This window comes from Podarcis tiliguerta (assembly GCF_965153285.1).
Source record: "Podarcis tiliguerta genome assembly, chromosome: 2".
In the NCBI taxonomy this organism is placed as follows: domain Eukaryota; kingdom Metazoa; phylum Chordata; class Lepidosauria; order Squamata; family Lacertidae; genus Podarcis; species Podarcis tiliguerta.
This window is the reverse complement of record NC_139535.1, coordinates 1,300,596-1,317,991: the sequence shown is the minus strand read 5'-3', so window position 1 is coordinate 1,317,991 and position 17,396 is coordinate 1,300,596. Positions and strand designations below refer to the sequence as shown.

Sequence of the window (17,396 nt, the reverse complement as noted above, 5' to 3'; positions counted from 1 at the left end):
AGGGACCGCTTACTAGCGGGAAGGTAAATGGCGTTTCCGTGTGCGGCTCTGGCTCGCCAGAGCAGCGATGTCACGCTGGCCACGTGACCCGGAAGTGTCTCTGGACGGCGCTGGCCCCCGGCCTCTTAAGTGAGATGGGCGCACAACCCTAGAGTTGGACACGACTGGCCCGTACAGGCAGGGGTACCTTTACCTTTTATGCAAAGCATCTTTACAATAAGCTAGTTGATTGAATAACTGATGGAGCTATTCTTGCCAAAGAGCAAGCAGGAATTAGACAAGGCAGATCCACTACAGACCATTGCTTTGTACTAGCCCATTTTATAGGTAAGTATGGTAAGAAACTAGGTGGTGTGCTATACTTTAATTGATCTGAAAGCTGCATTCGATTCAGTCTCTCGAGAAAGACTGTGGGATAAGCTGAACTCTTCAAGTATAGATAAAAGATTATTGTTATTGATTAAACGTCTATATAAAAACTGCTGAAAGTGCATTGCTCTACAAATGGGCAGCTCACAGGATTTGTACTGTAGCCTTTCTAGGCCTTTTTAACCATGGGTAGGAAAGCATTGCGCCCGGGCAGGGACGAAAAGAGTCAGACGACACCAAGGGGTTAAATCCAGAGAAAGAGCTTTATTCTGCCATGGGGGGGGGGGGCAGAGGCACCTGTGTGATGGATTCACAAAAACAGGCCGCAGAAAAAACATTTTACAGCAGGTTTTTATCCTTTTTCCCAAATCCCCCTTTTCCCTCTCCGCCTTCACAGAATTGCATAGAAAATGTTTCTCTCTTGTTCCCTGGCTCTGCTCCCGGAAGAGTTTGCAACAATCTAAAAGTGCTTGGACAAGGTCAGCTAGCCTGAGAAGCAAAAGACATTGTTCTCTACCTTTGTTACATAGAAAGATGCTGAGCTAAAAGCTTTTAGCCTTAGAGAAAAAAACTTTGAGAAGTGCAGTTTGAAAAGTGCTTGAGGCTTTGAGGCCTGGCTGGGGCGGGGGGGTTCACAAACAGTTTTTTAGGGTAAGCTAACTGTTCCCCTTCAGTACCAGCCACAAAGGGAGTTAAGCAAGGTTGTATCCTAGCTCCCACACTGCTTAATTTATGTATAAATGATATTGTTCAGAGTTTAACATCCCCAGAGTATCATGCCTCGAAATTGGCCACAAAAGCCCTCTCTGTATTACTATTGGATGGATTTCCCCCTAAACTGATTTTTGAATTCTGAATTTATTGTTACTCATGTTTTATACCGTATTTTATGCTGGTTTTTGTTGCATCAATTAAGTGTTTTAAATTTGTTGTTAGCAGCCCTGAGCCCGGTTTTCTGAACCAGGAAGAGCGGGGTATAAAAAAATATATATTATTTATTATTATACGCAGACGGTGTGGTACTTTTATCCCAAACAAGAGTAGGCCTAAAAAGATGGATGAGGGCATTCTCAGGATACTGCCAAAGAGAACAGCTGGCTGTGAATTGCAAGAAAACTAAAGTTTCAAGAAATGATAGTCAGTCACGTTGATGCTGATTGGTCTGGGACGGAATGCAACAAGACTCTGATTGGCCAGCAAAGAAAAGGGAGTTGACTGACAGCTGGCAGAAATAGTGACAGTTGGGAATGTCAGTTGGTGAGGGAAGGTGTGAGGCAAAGAGCGCTGAGAGGAAGCTGAGGGCTGGATATGAAGCTGCCATTAGGGCCAGGAAAGGGGAGCTGGCAGTTGTGCCAGGCCGAGGCTGCCCTGCTTTTTAAAAAAGCCTTAACTTAAAGATTTCAAAAAAGCAGGTTTTTTCAGAGATTGGCTAAGCTGGCCAAGCAGCCAGAAGTACAAGCGGAGGAGCTTTGGGGGGCGGTCAGAGGCAGGAGCACCAGGGGAGTTGGCCCCAGGGAGTTGGCACCTATGGCCAGAGGCATATGTCCCCAGTAGCTAAACCGGGTTGTGAGCATACATGGCCAAGGTGGAGGTTTAGGGTCTTTGGCCTGAGGTAAATTTGCCTTCTAGAGGCTGCTGTCAGCAACTGCTATTGAGTCCAGTCCACAGAAACTGTCACTGAGCACATCAAAAGCCGCCAAGTCAGTATCAGTGTCCTCTTGATGGCATTAATGTGCCTTTAAAAAACAGTCTTAGTTAATGGTTCGTTCTCTCCAGTGTTAGCTGGGTATACTGGATTTGGCCACTGTGAGAATAGGATGCTGGGACCAGATGGGCCACGGGCCTGATCCAGCAGGGTTTATTAAAAGGTGGGACCGAAGGAAATCTTTATGTTGTGATAGTTGAGGGAACAGTTTTCCACACAGAAGAAGAAGAGTTTGGATTTGATATCCCGCTTTATCACTACCCTAAGGAGTCTCAAAGCGGCTCACATTCTCCTTTCCCTTCCTCCCCCACAACAAACACTCTGTGAGGTGAGTGGGGCTGAGAGACTTCAGAGAAGTGTGACTGGCCCAAGGTCACCCAGCAGCTGCATGTGGAGGAGCGGGGAAGCAAACCCGGTTCCCCAGATTACGAGTCTACCGCTCTTAACCACTACACCACACTGGCTCTCTGGGTGGTCATTTGAAGGCCGTGTGGGCTGTACGCTCCTGAAGTTTGTCCCCATATGCCAGACCTGACTGCAACACAGAGCCAGTGAAGTAATTCTTCCTCAGAATGTGGAGTTTGAGACCTTTCACATTAGGAAGGTCTCTTCTAGATGGATCCCCGCCCCCCTCCCAGTGAGTGAGGGAGATGGCGTCAACAAAACCACATCTCTTTACCCATTTTAGTTCAATTCTCACAAATAATTTCACCAAGTCTTCCTGGGACTTTGGAGAGCTTGGAGGACTCCCTCAGAAGGTGGACTCTGCTTCCTCGAAGGTTTTTAAATGGAGGTTGGCTAGCCACCTGTCAGAGATTCTTCAATCCCTGCACTGAAGGGGGTTGGACTAGATGTACCCTATGCGCTCTATGATTCTATGTAGGCCACCATGTCTGGTATAGCCTAGGCCAGGGCTGGATTTGCCTGGAGCCTCCCATTTTTGGCACTATTGATGGCTGTAGCATCAAAGCCACATCCTGCAAACTTCTGTTTGATGTATATCTGTACGGATACGGAACGCCCAGACACCCCACAAGAATCCTGGGACTCCTCAAACCCAAACAAGGAAGCAGAGACTCTAAAATTAGCTAAACGTGTTTTAATGTGCATTGACTACAAAAGGCAGGGCACAGTCAGAATTCCAGGCCAATGGAGAGAAATAGTTTCCGTCAAGTGTGTGTGTGTGTGTGTGTGTGTGTGTGTGTGTATTATAATAATTTTTTAATAAAAAAACTAAGGCACAGGGGAATTAAAAGGAAGCTTCATGCAAACCAGTCAAGAAATAATAACAGGACCCAGTAAGGCATAAAAACATGCATTATAGCAGCCTCCCTCAGAGTACTGTAGTCCAAAATCACCTGAAGGGTGCTATAGGCTATAATATACCCAAGTAAATAAATGTGGGGCCTATTCTCCCCCGCCCCGAAGGGTGACGGCTACCAGCATCAGTCTGTGTCTGCATTGATGTTTGGTTTGTTTAAAAAAGTCTGCATATTTCTATAGTTTGCTCCTTTCCACACCCCAAATATTTATTTGGCGGAACTAGGAGGAGCCTCTTGAGAGTCCCATGGACTGCAAGAAGATCAAACCTCTCCATTCTTAAGGAAATCAGCCCTGAGTGCTCACTGGAAGGAGAGATCCTGAAGCTGAAGCTCCAATACTTTGGTCACCTCATGAAAGGGGAGGACTCCCTGGAAAAGACCCTGATGTTGGGAAAGATGGAGGGCACAAGGAGAAGGGGACGACAGAGGACGAGATGGTTGGATGGTGTTCTTGAAACCACCAGCATGAGTGACCAAACTGCAGGAGGCAGTGGAAGACAGAAGTGCCTGGCGTGCTCTGGTCCATGGGGTCACGAAGAGTCGGACACGACTAAACAACAACAGGAGGAGCCTCTGCTATGTGGATTCCTCAATGACTAACAAGGGGTGATTCAGCAGCATCTCAGGGGTGACATACTGGCTCTCCTGGGTGAATTCTCTGATGGGACGCAAGACCGACACCCCCTCTGAAGGCATCTCAACGTTCCAGGAAATTATGGGGTTCCCTGCCCCGACGTGAATCCTCTGGTGCCTGTTTAGATCGGCTTTCCTATAGAACCTCTTCCCGCATTCCAGGCACTGGTACGGCTTCTCCCCCGTGTGGATTCTCTGATGTGAAGTGAGGTCCGTCTGCTGGCGGAAGTACTTCCCGCACTCCAGGCACTGGTAAGGTTTCTCGCCGGTGTGGATGCTCTGGTGGCAAGTCAGGTTCTTCTTCTGGCTGAAGCTCTTCCCGCACTCCAGGCACTGGTACCGCTTCTCCCCCGTGTGGATTCTCTGGTGTGTGAGGAGGTTGGACTTGTCGTAGAAGCTCTTCCCGCAGTGGGAGCACATGAAGGGCCTCTCCCCCGTGTGGATCCTCTGGTGGGACGTGTAGCTGGTGATCTGGCTGAAGCTCTTCCCGCACACCAAGCATTTGTACGGCTTCTCGCCGGTGTGGACCCTTTGGTGCCTGGTGAGGTGCGGCTTGTCGTAGAAGCCCTTCCCGCAGTACGAGCAGACGTAGGGCTTCTCCCCCGTGTGGATCCTCTGGTGAGAGGTGAGGCCGAAGCTCTGGTGGAAGCTCTTTCCACACACCAAGCACTGGTACGGCTTCTCACCCGTGTGGATTCTTTGGTGGATAGCGAGGCTCGACTTGTCGTAGAAGCCCTTTCCGCACTCGGCGCATTTGTACGGCCTCTCCCCTGTGTGGATTCTCTGATGTGACGCAAGGTTTGCACGCTGGGTGAAGCTCTTGCCGCATTCCGGGCATTTGAACGGCTTCTCTCCCGTGTGGATTCGCCAGTGAACGTTAAGGTCCGATTTGTGACTGAACCCTTTCCCGCACACCGGGCAGACGTTCCTCTTTGCTCCTTTCTGCTTTTCATGCTGAATGGGAACTTTGGGGAAGCTACTGCCCTGCCAATTAACTGATTCGTTCATCCACACCTCCAGCTGATTCCGCTCCTGATTTTTTGGCCCTTCGTGATTTCTGATTTCCTCTTCTGTCTCTTCATACCTGCTCCTTTCCGATGACTCTCTGGATGGTCCCTCCTCATCCTTACTGGGCCACCCATCACCTTCTGGAATAAAGGAGACGAGCCTGGTTAGAAAAGGTGGAAAGCTGATATATAATGAATTGAAGAATATGTTTAAAATGACATTTGTAAAAAAAAACCAGAAGCATTTCTATTAGGGATTGTAGGACAAGACCTGCCAAGGAAAATAAAGAATTTGTTTATGTATGCTACAACAGCGGCAAGAGTCTTGAAAGCACAAGGATGGAAGAATGAAGAAACCCCGACAAAAGAACAGTGGCAAGAGAAATTGATGAACTACGCAGAACTGGCTAAACTGACATACAAACTGCAAGATAAGGACAACTGTGACTTCAAAGAAGAATGGGAACTTATTACAAATTACCTAAAAAGACAACAAAATGAACTGGACTCCTTGGCAGGTTTTGAATAAACATACACAAATTTATTGAGGGTTAATATAGTAGATAGATAAATATAAGGATTTATACAATTTTACAGTATGCAGAGAACAATATGTGCTGAGAAATCAGAGAGAGGAACTGAGGGAAGTCTTGTGGGGGAGGGAGGGTTCGTTGGGGAAGTGGGGGGGAAATAATAATGAATATATGTTTTGATATTTTGTTATGTTGAAATTGTTAATAAAAATTTTTTTTAAAGAAATTGCGGAAAGCTTTTCATCAAACCAAATTCACTCCCATAGAGAAGAGGCTGCACATATGTGGTTTAGTCAAGGCACATCAGGTTTATCCAAACCAATGGATTCAAGGTACAGTGGTACCTCTGGATACGCTAGGAAGGAGATTCCGACTAAACCTCAGGAAGAGCTTTCTGACAGTAAGAGTGGCTTGACTGTGGAACTGTCTCCCTCAGGAGGTGGTGGGCTCTCTCCTTCCTTGGGAGGTTTTTAAGTAGAAGTCGGATGGCCATCTGTCATGGATGCTTTGGCTGAGATTCCTGCACTGCTGGGGGTTGGACTAGATGACCCTTGTGGTCCTTTCCAACATTCAAGCTTCCTCAAATGAATCCTGGGAACCGTAGCTTATCAAGGGTGCTGGCAACTGTAACTCTGTCAGAATGGAACAGCTGTTCTCAGGATTCGAGGGAAGTCCTGTGCTTTGAGAACGTGTGTTTTGAATGCCCGTTTTCAATGGATCTGCCCTTAGAGGTGTTGTGTATAATTCAACAGAAGCGGGTTCCTAGACTGGGCTCCCTTCTTTATCATTTAATAAAATTATCTCTTTAAAATTATTGCTTTAATAAAACGAGAAGTACATCGTCATGCAACACATAGTTGAACTATGGAGCTTGTTCCCACGGGAGGCAGTGATGGACATCAATGTGGATGGCTTTATGGAGGTAAAGGCTATCAATGGCTACTTGCCATGATGCTGCTGCTTCTAAGTACTAGTTGCTGGAAACTCTTGAGCTCAGGTTCTGCTTATGAGTTTCCCACAGGTATCTGGATGGCCATTGCTAGAACAGCCTGCTGAACTAGATGGACCATTGGTCGGATCCAGCAGCCTTTCCTTGTGTTCTTCTCCAGCTACCTAAACTCAGAGCAAAGATAGATCCTTTAAGTGAATTCTTAATTCACCATTGTAACTAATTATTTGAATCTTCCCTGAACTGCATTTCTTGTACACAGATTATAGACTTATGCAGTTAAGGCAATACAGAAACTGCTAAAGTAAAATAATAATATGAAATCCTTTACCCAGCAAGGCCACGTTCCGGGAATTCTCCAGCATGACTTCTCTGTACAATGTTCTTTGGCCTGGATCCAGCAGAGACCACTCATCCTCGGTGAAACACACGGCCACCTCCTCAAAGGACAGGGGACCCTGGAAGAAGAGGAGGAGGAGGAGGAGGAAGAAGAACATGGTGTTCCCCTGTTAACAGGCAAGTCAAAGGATAACAGTAGTCCTTCGCTCCCAAATGAGGAGAGAGATGTCTGATGTGTGCAGGGAAAGGTAATTTCCCTACAGGGGTGATTTAATATAATATAAAAAAAGTATTCTGCTTTTCCAACAATGACTGTTGGTGTCAAAGCAGTTCATTAATAATAATAATATATTTATACCCCACCCATCTGGCTGGGTTTCCCCAGCCACTCTGGGCAGCTCCCAACAAAATAATAAAAACTTGATAAAACATCAAACATTAAAAATTCCCTAAACAGAGTTGACTTCAGATGTCACGTAACAACAGCACTTAAAATTAGCAAATATTCCAGTGACTATAAGCAAAAACACATTACCATTAAAATTATGGACTGGTCATTTCTTCGTCAGAGGGCAAATGGGCAAATTTAGCAGGGGATCAAATACTTTCCCCCCTCACTATACACACACAGTTTTGATATCAATCAGTCTCTCCCTGCCTTGCAAATATTTTTCAATGATCCTTTCCTTACCTGAGCCGGCTGCACAGCAGCTGCTTCTGCTCCGCCGTTAAGAGACCTTTCAGGGGCTGGCGGTGATGTCATCCCGTTCCCTGTGAAGAGGTGGTGGAGGCAAAATGTGGAAAGTAGTAGTACGCCAGCGAACTGTGGGTGAATTCCAGGCCCCCACAAGAGGAGAGGGGAAGCTGGACTTTCTCCTGGGAACTTTGCACCATAGGTGTCAACTTTTCCCTTTTCTTGTGAGGAACCTATTCGGGATAAGGGAATTTCCCTTTAAAAAAGGGAAGCGTTGACAGCTATGTGCACCCCCACCAAGAAGGGATCCTCCCTTACCCGGTAACATGTTCCATGGACGATCCTCTTGGTTGATTACCCCAAATAACGGGACCTGACAGGCACTGGGCAGGCCAAACTCTGCCTTGGGGGAATCGATGATCACTTCCAGCACCTGAAACAGAAGCAAGGGTCCCGTGCAGGGAAATGGGGAGGAGTTGAGAGAAGCAATACTGACTGAGGGACAGATTCACGCCTCCCTCTGCAAAACCCTGCTGAAATCAATGGGGCAGGCGGAATGTCTGGGCCTCCCCACCCAGCGCATCGTGGATAACTATCTGGCAATCCATGGTGGCCGTGCTCTGCTCTCCACAGTTGCAGCCAGCAGGGCTTCTGAAAACCAGCTGTTGGAAACCTCAGGGGTTGAGAGGGCTCTTGTGCTGTGCTGTCCTGCTTGCAGCTTTGCCACAGGCAAAGTCAGATGGCCTTGTCTGACCAGCGGAACAATCGGCCTCTAGAGGTAGTGAAATCTCTCCATTGCAAGGAACTGCATGTCAAAATGCAACCCTTCCTTTTAATCTGGAAATCCGCCATGATGGAATAAGACCAAGCTGCAGAGTTATAAATAGTCATAGAGGGAGGCGAGCCCTTAATATGTCATTATATTTGTATTTCAAGTTCAATTTTGGTCAATCTCCCCTGGAAAGGGTAATGCTTGATGCAACCGGTCTGGGAAAATTAATGAGCAGGCGCCTGGAATTGTTTCATCGGAACTGAGAGAAGATGGCGGCTGCCAGCTGTGAAAAGACTTTTGGATTGATTCGGCAGAAATACCAGCGCGTGGGGAGATGCTGCGTGGACAGAGGGGCATCATACACATAAAACCCAGACAGAAACACATCGTTTTACTTCAACACGTTTGTGGAAACAACTCGGAGGCAGTGAAAGAAGGAAAACAACAGGAAGATTTAAAGGAACTATTAGAAATGACTATCAAAAGCAGCAGAGATATGAGATGATCAGAGCCCCCCCCCCCCGAACTCGAAGCATGGGAAGCCCCAACAAAAAAATTATAATTCGGCAGAATATTTGGATTATTTTATATGTATAATTTGGAATATTTAATGTGACCTGATTGGATTCTTAAAATGGAAAACTTAATAAAAATGATTTAGAAAAACAAAAAACAACCCCTCCTTAGGTACAATCCCAGCTCCCTAGAACTATCAGGGTGTTCAACTTTCTCACCTGATCCTCTTCCTGCTTTCTGTCTTCCTCCCGACTCAGGAGGAAGCCTTCGGCCAGGGCCACCACTTGGGAACTGGTCTCTGGCCCACACTCCCTGACCCAGTTCTCCATCTCCGGGGGGAGGACAGCCAGGAGCTGCTCCAGGATCACTAGGTCCAGCATCTGGGCCTTGGTGTGCCTTTCCGGCTTGAGCCACTGGCGGCAGAGACGGTGGAGTCGAGTGCAGGTCACGCGGGGGCCCTCGGCCTCCTGGTAGCGGAAACGCCTGAAGCGCTGGCAGAGAGTGTTTGAACTCACTGCTCCTTCATCCAGGATCTTCTGCCCTCTTCTTTTTTGGAATTCCCCAGAGTTCTCAGCCAAAAATGAGCCGGGGCCTTTTCCTGATGCCTCCCTTGCTGGGCCTGGAAGACCCATTTTACCTCTGAGATCCATCTCAGCTCCCTTCCAGACCAAAAAGTCCTCTTGCTGCAAAGTTCCTTCCATTCCCAGGACAAAGGTTTTTTTGAAGAGGCCCCTGATTAGTCTCAAAAGACCTAAAAGGGTGCAATCCGATATGCGTTCACCTGGGAGTGGAGTCCTGTTGAAATCAGCGGGGCTTACTTCTGAGTAGACGCACGCAGGAAATGCACTGCTGGTCTACAGGCAAGCAGGTGAGTTTTAGGCAAAACAGGAGGCTTTCAGCAGTCAGTTCAAGATTCTCCCTTTGGGAAAGAAAATAAGAATGAGAGATTGTGTCACATATCGATGTACTGTTGTATTCCCTCACTCATAAATATTCCCTTTGCATTGCTGGGGGTTGGAACAGATGACCATTGGGGTTCCTTCAAACTCTACAGTTCTATTATTAGAATGTGGCCACCGTGGCTGGTAGCCATTGACAACCCTCTCTACAAATTTATCCAGTTCTCTTTTAACTCTATGCAAGTTGGTGCCTACTTCTTCCTGTGGGAGGGAGTTCCACAGTTTAACTCTGGGCTGTGTGAAAAAGGGCTTCCTTTTATCTGCCCCGGATCTCCCAACATTCACCTTCATTGGACGCCCACGAATTGCTGGTGTTATGAGAGAGGAAGAACTAAAAAGTCCAAAAGGCTGCAACCTTTCCTTACGTCGCTCCATCCCCTTGAACATTTGAGCTGCCCTTTTCTGAACCTTTCCCAACTCTGCGATATCCTTTTGGAGGTGAGGCATGACCAGAACCATACACAGCATTACAAACACGGTCGCGCCATATATCTGTACGATGGCAAGTCCACTCAGAAGGAAGTGTCTTGTACAATCGCTTCTAGACCGCCCTGAGAGTCCTACCACCAATTTAACAGGACAGTAACTGGATTTTTTTTAAAAAATGCTATTACATTTCTACCCCACCTTTTCTCCCAAGAGCTCAAGGGGATGTACACACTTTGCCCCCTCTCAATTTTTCCGTACAGAGCCCCCGTTCGTCTCACGGACTATTGACCCGTACGCCACTAATCCGCTGCCACCAACCAGGTCCTCCCCGGTAAATCACTTAAGTCTCAGTCAGGTTCTCAAGTTAACCAAGAAGAGTGTCGTTTATTGCAGACACAAACTTTAACTGCATTCCAAACGCTGTTATTCTTTACCTTCTTAGTCTTATTTTATCCTGTCTCTAACTCTTCTACCTCCCCTCACACAAAAACCAACTGCACTAACTGTCTCTCTTATTTCCAACTGTCTGCCAACTGCTTTTCCAACTGCTTTTCCCTCCCTCCCTCCCTCCCTACCAACCTACCTACCTACCTACCTACCTACCTACCTACCAACCAACCAACCAACCCACTAAAACCAACCTGGGCTAAGCCCTTTTATAAGCAGGTAGGCTCCGCCTCCAGCTTTCCTATTGGTCTACATATTAACCCTTTCCCTCCCCCGTACAGACATTTTCAAACGAACGGGCGAACGCCACACCTCAGAACAACCCTGCGGGGTAGGTCAGCCTGACCGACCCAAAGTCACCCAGTGGGATTTGAATCCTGATCTCCCATGTCCTAGTCCAGCACACTAACCACTACTCTGCGCCGCCTCTCAGGCAGTGCGGTGTGAGCACTCCCCCAAGTCCAAGAAAATTATTTATACAGTGGTACCTTGGTTCTCAAATGCCTTGGTTCCCAAACACCGAAAACCCAGAAGTAAGTGTTCCGGTTTTCGAACGTTTTTCGGAAGCTGAACGTCCAATGCGCTGTTGGCTATTGTTTCCAGGGTGCATGACCAATTTTGAGGCTTTTCCGGTTAATTTGTTTTTGTGACTGCGTGGAACCCAGTTCAGCTACTGAATGGTTGATTGTGTGTCTGCGGAAACGGATAAAAGCTATCATCAGTTCAGGTAAGGGGGGAAAAATAATTTTAATTTATTGTATTGTATTGTAAAATTTGTATAAGGAAAATAATAATTTTTAAAAATTATTTTTTTAAAAAAATAAGCTACGAACATGAGTTTGACCAAACTGCGGGAGCTTAGTTCAAACTGGCATGCTTTGGTCCATGGGGTCACGAAGAGTCGGACACAACAACAACAAGTAAACTAAACTAAACAACAACAAGTAGGAGCTGTTTGAGGGAGGAACGGGCTAACTCTCTTTCGCCCACATGCCAGGGATTCCTCGCCTGGGATTCCCGCGGGGGTCGGACTGGATAGCCCCTGGGGGTCCCTTCCAGCTCTGTGGACGGTATCAAACACGCCAAGGAGGCGGCGCCCTGCAAAGCGGGTGCTCCCCCAAAAGGCTTGCCTGGCAGAGGGGCCTTGTCAAGGAGGGAGGGGGGCTTCGATGAGACGGGGGCGTCTCTTTTCCGGGGGGGGGGGAGAGCTGGGAAGACTTTCCCTTTCTCAACTTCCTTCCCCCCCCCCTTCCGTCTCAACCCGACAAAACCCCCCATCATTTCCACACCCCCTCCAAAAAAAACCCACATTGCAAACTCACCCGAGACCCCCCACCTCTTCCTTCCTCTCTCTCTCTCTGCTTCTATCTCTCTGAGTTGGGGAGGGAGGAGGGCAGGGGAGTGAAGGGAGGAAGTGACGTAACTCCTCCTCTTCCTCTCCCCCCCCAAACCCTCTCTAGGACTTTGCAGCACGTGCCTTTAACCCTTGCAGGGACGACCAGCAAGTGGCGCCTGTGCAAATTACCCTCATTTTGTGCTTTTGCTGGTAGATTTTTTTTGTGGGGGTGGGGAGGTGCAAGCCAAGGGTTACGCCGGCGTTTCCTAAAACTTTTTCACTGTCCTGGGTGCCCCGAAAGCGATTTGCAAGGGAATAGCCCAAGGAAATTTAAGACCACCACTACCACCAGCAGCAATTAATTGCACATTTGTCCGAAATCCAATTTAAATTATTTCTCTTAATTCAACAAAACTGATGAACTACCACTGTTCAGAAGTGGAAGACGACATTGTGATTTTATGTGAACTGTGTTGCTTTTATGGTTGGTGTCCGCTCTGAGCCCGGCTTCGGCTGGGGAGAGCGGGCTATAAATAAAATTTTATTATTATTATTGTTATTATTACAGGAGACTGATAGTGGGATATAGTGGGGTAAGGTCTAGGGTATGCCATGTACAGAAAAGGCTTGCAGGGCATGGAATTCTCTTGTCCGGTAGGACTAAGCCAGAAGCCTTTGGGAAGTTTTGGAGACATCTCATTTAATATAGTAACAGGGCAAATCTGCCACACACCTTGAAAGCAGCCTTGGTAGACGCATGGAATATGTGAAAACAGTGTCATTGATATTATTTATGCTTCCCGTTTCGCCATGGATGTAGCCGGGGGTGGGTGGGAAGGTACAGAGGCGTAGGAAGTGGGGGACGGAGGGGGCGGTGCGCCCTGGGTGCCACTCTTGGGGGGGTGACAAGGTGGTCCCTGCCTCCCCGCAGCTGTAGGGCGGCCAAGGATGTGCTTCGTCCATACAGGCTACCGCTCTCACACGCTGTCCATACAGGCTGCCTCTCGCATGACAGCCCGTATGGTCGCCACGCGCGAGCAGCATCTTGTACGGAGTGTGCATGTGCGGCATCCCATACAGTCGCCGCACATACGCAGTCCGTACAGGATGCCGCACTTGCGCACTCTGTATGGGATGCCCCTCGCGCGGCAGCCTGTACGGTCACCGTGCGTGAGCAACAGCCTGTACGGACTGCGCATGTGTGGCAGCCTGTACAGAGTGTGCATGCGCAGCGACCGTACGGCACATGCGCACTCCATATGGGCTGCCCTGCCCTGGCTGCAGTAGAGGGTTCCTCCACCACTGGGGAGGCAGCTCCCTTTCCTAAATCAAGTAAAAATAAATAAAAATGCTCAACTAAAAGTAGAAAACGCAAAAAGATTTTTCTGAGCACTTAGGGTCAAAAGAAAGTACAGTGGTACCCCGCAAGACGAATGCCTCGCAAGACGGAAAACCCGCTAGACGAAAGGGTTTTCCGTTTTTCGATGCACTTCGCAGGACGAATTTCCCTATGGGCTTGCTTCGCAAGACGAAAATGTCTTGCGAGTCTTGAGATTTTTTTTCCGCTCCCCATCCCCTTTTTCTAAGCCGCAAAGCCGCTAGTAGCCTTTTAGAAGCTAATCCGCTAATCCCTTAAGCCTTTAATAGCCGCTAATAGCCGCTAAACCGCTAATAGGGTTGCTTCGCAAGACGAAAAAACCGCTAGACGAAGAGACTCACAGAACGAATTAATTTCGTCTTGCGACGCACCACTGTAATATAAAGCAACTGTTGTTGAGACATTTCATTCCAAATCTGCTAGACAGAGCCAGAGTGAGCATGACAACAGGTGGGTGTCCTGCCTGCCCCCACCCCAATATCCTGGCTACGCCTTCCCTGCTTTTACTGTTCTCATTTCTTATGTTCCTAGCACTGGTGCCAGGCTATTTTGCACCCTAGGCAAGGCTAACTATTTGCACGCACGCACACCCCACGCCCAAAATTTGCTAACTTCAGTTTTCAGAAATAGGTGTCTTATAGCAAGAAAGTGAAGAGCACAAAACTTGAAATTGCCAAGTTTATTTCAAATTGCCGGAGTAAGTAGCACAGCAAATACCAAAGAAAATGTTCCAGCGCACAGACCTTGCAAACTGTGGTGTTAAAATTCAAGGCACTGAAAAAGTTTCCATTTCAGGCACATCAAAATCTCACTCGACGTGCCCGTTCCTTTGCAGATTTTGTCTCCAATTCCTTCAGATCCAGCACTGATGCTGTGTGTGCGTGTTTAACAGATACAATTGCCAAGCTGAATAATCTCTTTAGCAACAATGTTTTTATAAATTTGAACATTGAGAAACTTGAGTTCAAAATACACAAGAAAAGTAAAACGTTGCCTGGAATTTGTAAGCTGTAACAAAAAACTAACCTGTAACCCAGCCCTCCCCAGCCTGCTGCCATCCAGATGTTTAGGACTACAACTCCCATCAGACCCTCTTCTTGGGTCCATCTCAGCATCTCTTCCTGGGATGAGGAACGGAGGAGGGCAAAGAGGTGCCCCAAGGAAGAGCTTTCACTGCCAGCTCCTCTTGCCTGCCTGGCCTCAAAGTAGGTTGGGGACAGCGTCAGATTTAGGGTGGTGCAGATGATTTCCCCAGCCACTCTTGGCAGCTCCTAACAGAATACAGTCATACCTTGGGTTACAGACCCTTCAGGTTGCATTTTTTTGGGTTAGGTAAAGGTACCCCTGCCTGTACGGCCCAGTTGTGTCCGACTCTAGGGTTGTGCGCCCATCTCACTTAAAAGGCCAGGGCCAGAGACACTTCCGGGTCACGTGGCCAGCGTGAATGGGTTACTTCCAGGTTTCGGCGGCCGCACATGTACAGAAGTGCTAAATCGCACTTTGCGCATGCGCAGAAGCGCCGAATTGCAACCTGTGTGAGTGCAGACACGCCGTTGCAGGTTTCGAACGCTGCAGGTTGCGAACATGCATCCCGCATGGATCACGTTCGCAACCTGAGCATCCACTGTATTAAAAGCACAATAAATACATCAAACATTTAAAACTTCCCTAAACAGGATATATATATATATATATATATATATATATATATATATATATATATATAAAATATATATACAGTGATACCTCGGGTTAAGTACTTAATTCGTTCCGGAGGTCTGTTCTTAACCTGAAACTGTTCTTAACCTGAAGCACCACTTTAGCTAATGGGGCCTCCTGCTGCCGCTGTGCCGCCAGAGCACATCCTGAAGCAAAGTTCTTAACCTGAAGCACTATTTCTGGGTTAGCGGAGTCTAACCAGAAGTGCATGTAAACCAAGGTACCACTGTAAACCTATATTTATTTGGGCAGCCCAGGGCCTCCATACACATTGTCCAGGATTACGCTCTGGGGAGGCCACTTCAGGGCTGCCAAACAACGGTTGGGCTTCACCCTTGGAGGCGCACTCCATTGTCTCTTGAGACAAGTGGAGGCCAACCACAATTTATTTGTGTGCCTACTCAAAGTTAGGCCCTGGCCAGACGGGTGATTGAGTTGCCACAACTATGACATGGTGCACTTGAGAGCATGTGCAGAGTGAAATGGGGAGGAAATTGGTGCCTGTTGAGGAGATCTATTTAAAAAACAACTGCACCAAAAGGAATTATTGTGAAATAGGGAATATTTTTTTGGGGGGTGTCAAAATTTGCCTCCCTTTAGGCTCCATATTGCCAAAGTCTGTTCCTGCTTGGGGTGCCATGGTGGGCAGCCGTGGCAGAGCAGAAAAATCTTGCCAATGAAAAAGCACCCTGGTAAAATTGGCAAAGATCTATAAAAAATATTCAGACCTTTGTTGGAGATGTAAAGCGGAAGTGGGGACAATGCACCATATGTGGTGGGGGTGTAAGGTGATTAAACAGTTTTGGACCAAGATACATGAAGCGTTGAAAAGAATATTTAAGAGCACAATTCTCAGAAAACCAGAAACATATCTGTTAAGCTTAATAACCAACAATATCCCCAAAGATAAAAAGGACATATTCCTCTATGTGACAGCAGCAGCTAGATTACTAGTGGCAAAAAACTGGAAAACAGGAAAAATACCAGAATTATCAGAATGGTGAATTAAGATCTGCGGATTTATGGAGATGGCAAAATTAATGGCCTCCATTAGGGGCTGCCCCAAGCAAAAAAATTAAGAGAGAGTGGGAGTGTGTTGAGATATATATGAAAAAATATGGATATGGAAATTGAGTTTAACATAAACATGAAAGGAAAGACTCGCAAGGATACAAGATGATATTATAAAGGATATGACTATTAAGTATAAATAACTGCTAACACAACAAGAAACAATAATACAATTGCCAATAAGATCTCACATGGGGGAGGGGAAGTCGGGAGAGCGGAGGGACGTAGAGGGGGGTACTTGGAAAATTATTGAGGGGGGGGGAGAAGGGAAAAATAGAAAAAGCATCCTGGCGAACAGACTGTTGCGGAGTGAAACATCCTCGGGCAGGAGCAGGAACAGGATAGAAAGTTATTTTGGGCATTGTAGGGGTGGAGTGTGTGTGTGTGTGTGTGTGTGTGTGTGAAGAAGAAGAAGAAGAAGAGTTTGGATTTGATATCCCGCCTTTCACTCCCTGTAAGGAGTCTCAAAGCGGCTAATATTCTCCTTTCCCTTCCTGCCCCACAACAAACACTCTGTGAGGTGAGTGGGGCTGAGAGACTTCAAAGAAGTGTGACTGGCCCAAGGTCACCCAGCAGCTGCAGGTGGAGGAGCGGAGCGGAGACGCGAACCCGGTTCCCCAGATTACGAGACTGCCGCTCTTAACCACTACACCACACTGAGAGAGAGAGAGAGAGAGAGAGAGAGAGAGAGAGAGAGAGAAGTGTCCTCTAACCCAAGAGGCTGCTAGGGTTTCCCCTCTCACTTCCATAGGGGTCTCCTCAGTCACCAGGTCCAGTGCCCAAGATGTGCAGAGGGAACAGGGTGCTGGTTAGAGAGCTGTCCCCTTTTTGGGGTGGCCTTCTTCCTAAATCCCCAGGTTCTACCAAGATGTGTATTGGTGGGTGCAGGGATGACCCCCACCAGCTGTCGTTCTTCTGCCGTGGTGGGAAGGTAAATAGCGTTTGCGTCCGCTCTGGCTTCCGTCACGGTTTAGTCCTGCTGGCCACATTACCCGGAAAGCTGTCTGTGGGCAAACGCCGGCTCCCTCGGCCTGAAAGCAGAGATGAGCTCTGCACCCCATGGTCAGATTCAACTGGACTTAACCGTCCAGGGATTCTTTACCTTTTACCTCCACTAAAAACCCATGAGGGAACTCAACTGCTTCTGGGGAAGTGCCCAGAGCTCTCAACTTTCCACGAGTCGAACATGATTATTATGAACCTGTTACAGTGGTTCCT

At 47.5% G+C, this 17,396-nt stretch overlaps 1 protein-coding gene across 4 annotated transcripts; it reads right to left on the bottom strand.

The window, feature by feature from the left end:
- Positions 1-3,494: 3,494 nt before the first annotated feature.
- Positions 3,495-12,305, bottom strand: LOC310670295 (uncharacterized protein). 4 transcript variants are annotated; one of them, XM_083425425.1, is made up of 7 exons: positions 11,997-12,303; positions 11,163-11,367; positions 9,058-9,758; positions 7,870-7,984; positions 7,549-7,628; positions 6,850-6,976; positions 3,495-5,177 (listed from the first exon to the last, which is right to left on the bottom strand). In XM_083425425.1, the coding sequence occupies exons 3-7, from the start codon at positions 9,538-9,540 to the stop codon at positions 3,973-3,975; spliced, it is 2,010 nt and encodes a 669-aa protein (XP_083281551.1). In that variant the 5' UTR covers positions 9,541-9,758; positions 11,163-11,367; positions 11,997-12,303; the 3' UTR covers positions 3,495-3,972. The 4 variants fall into 4 exon arrangements, with proteins under 4 accessions (XP_083281551.1, XP_083281552.1, XP_083281554.1 ...); XM_083425426.1 differs by lacking the exon at positions 11,997-12,303 and adding an exon at positions 11,508-11,597; XM_083425428.1 differs by lacking the exon at positions 11,163-11,367 and having other exon boundaries at positions 11,997-12,305.
- Positions 12,306-17,396: the final 5,091 nt, after the last annotated feature.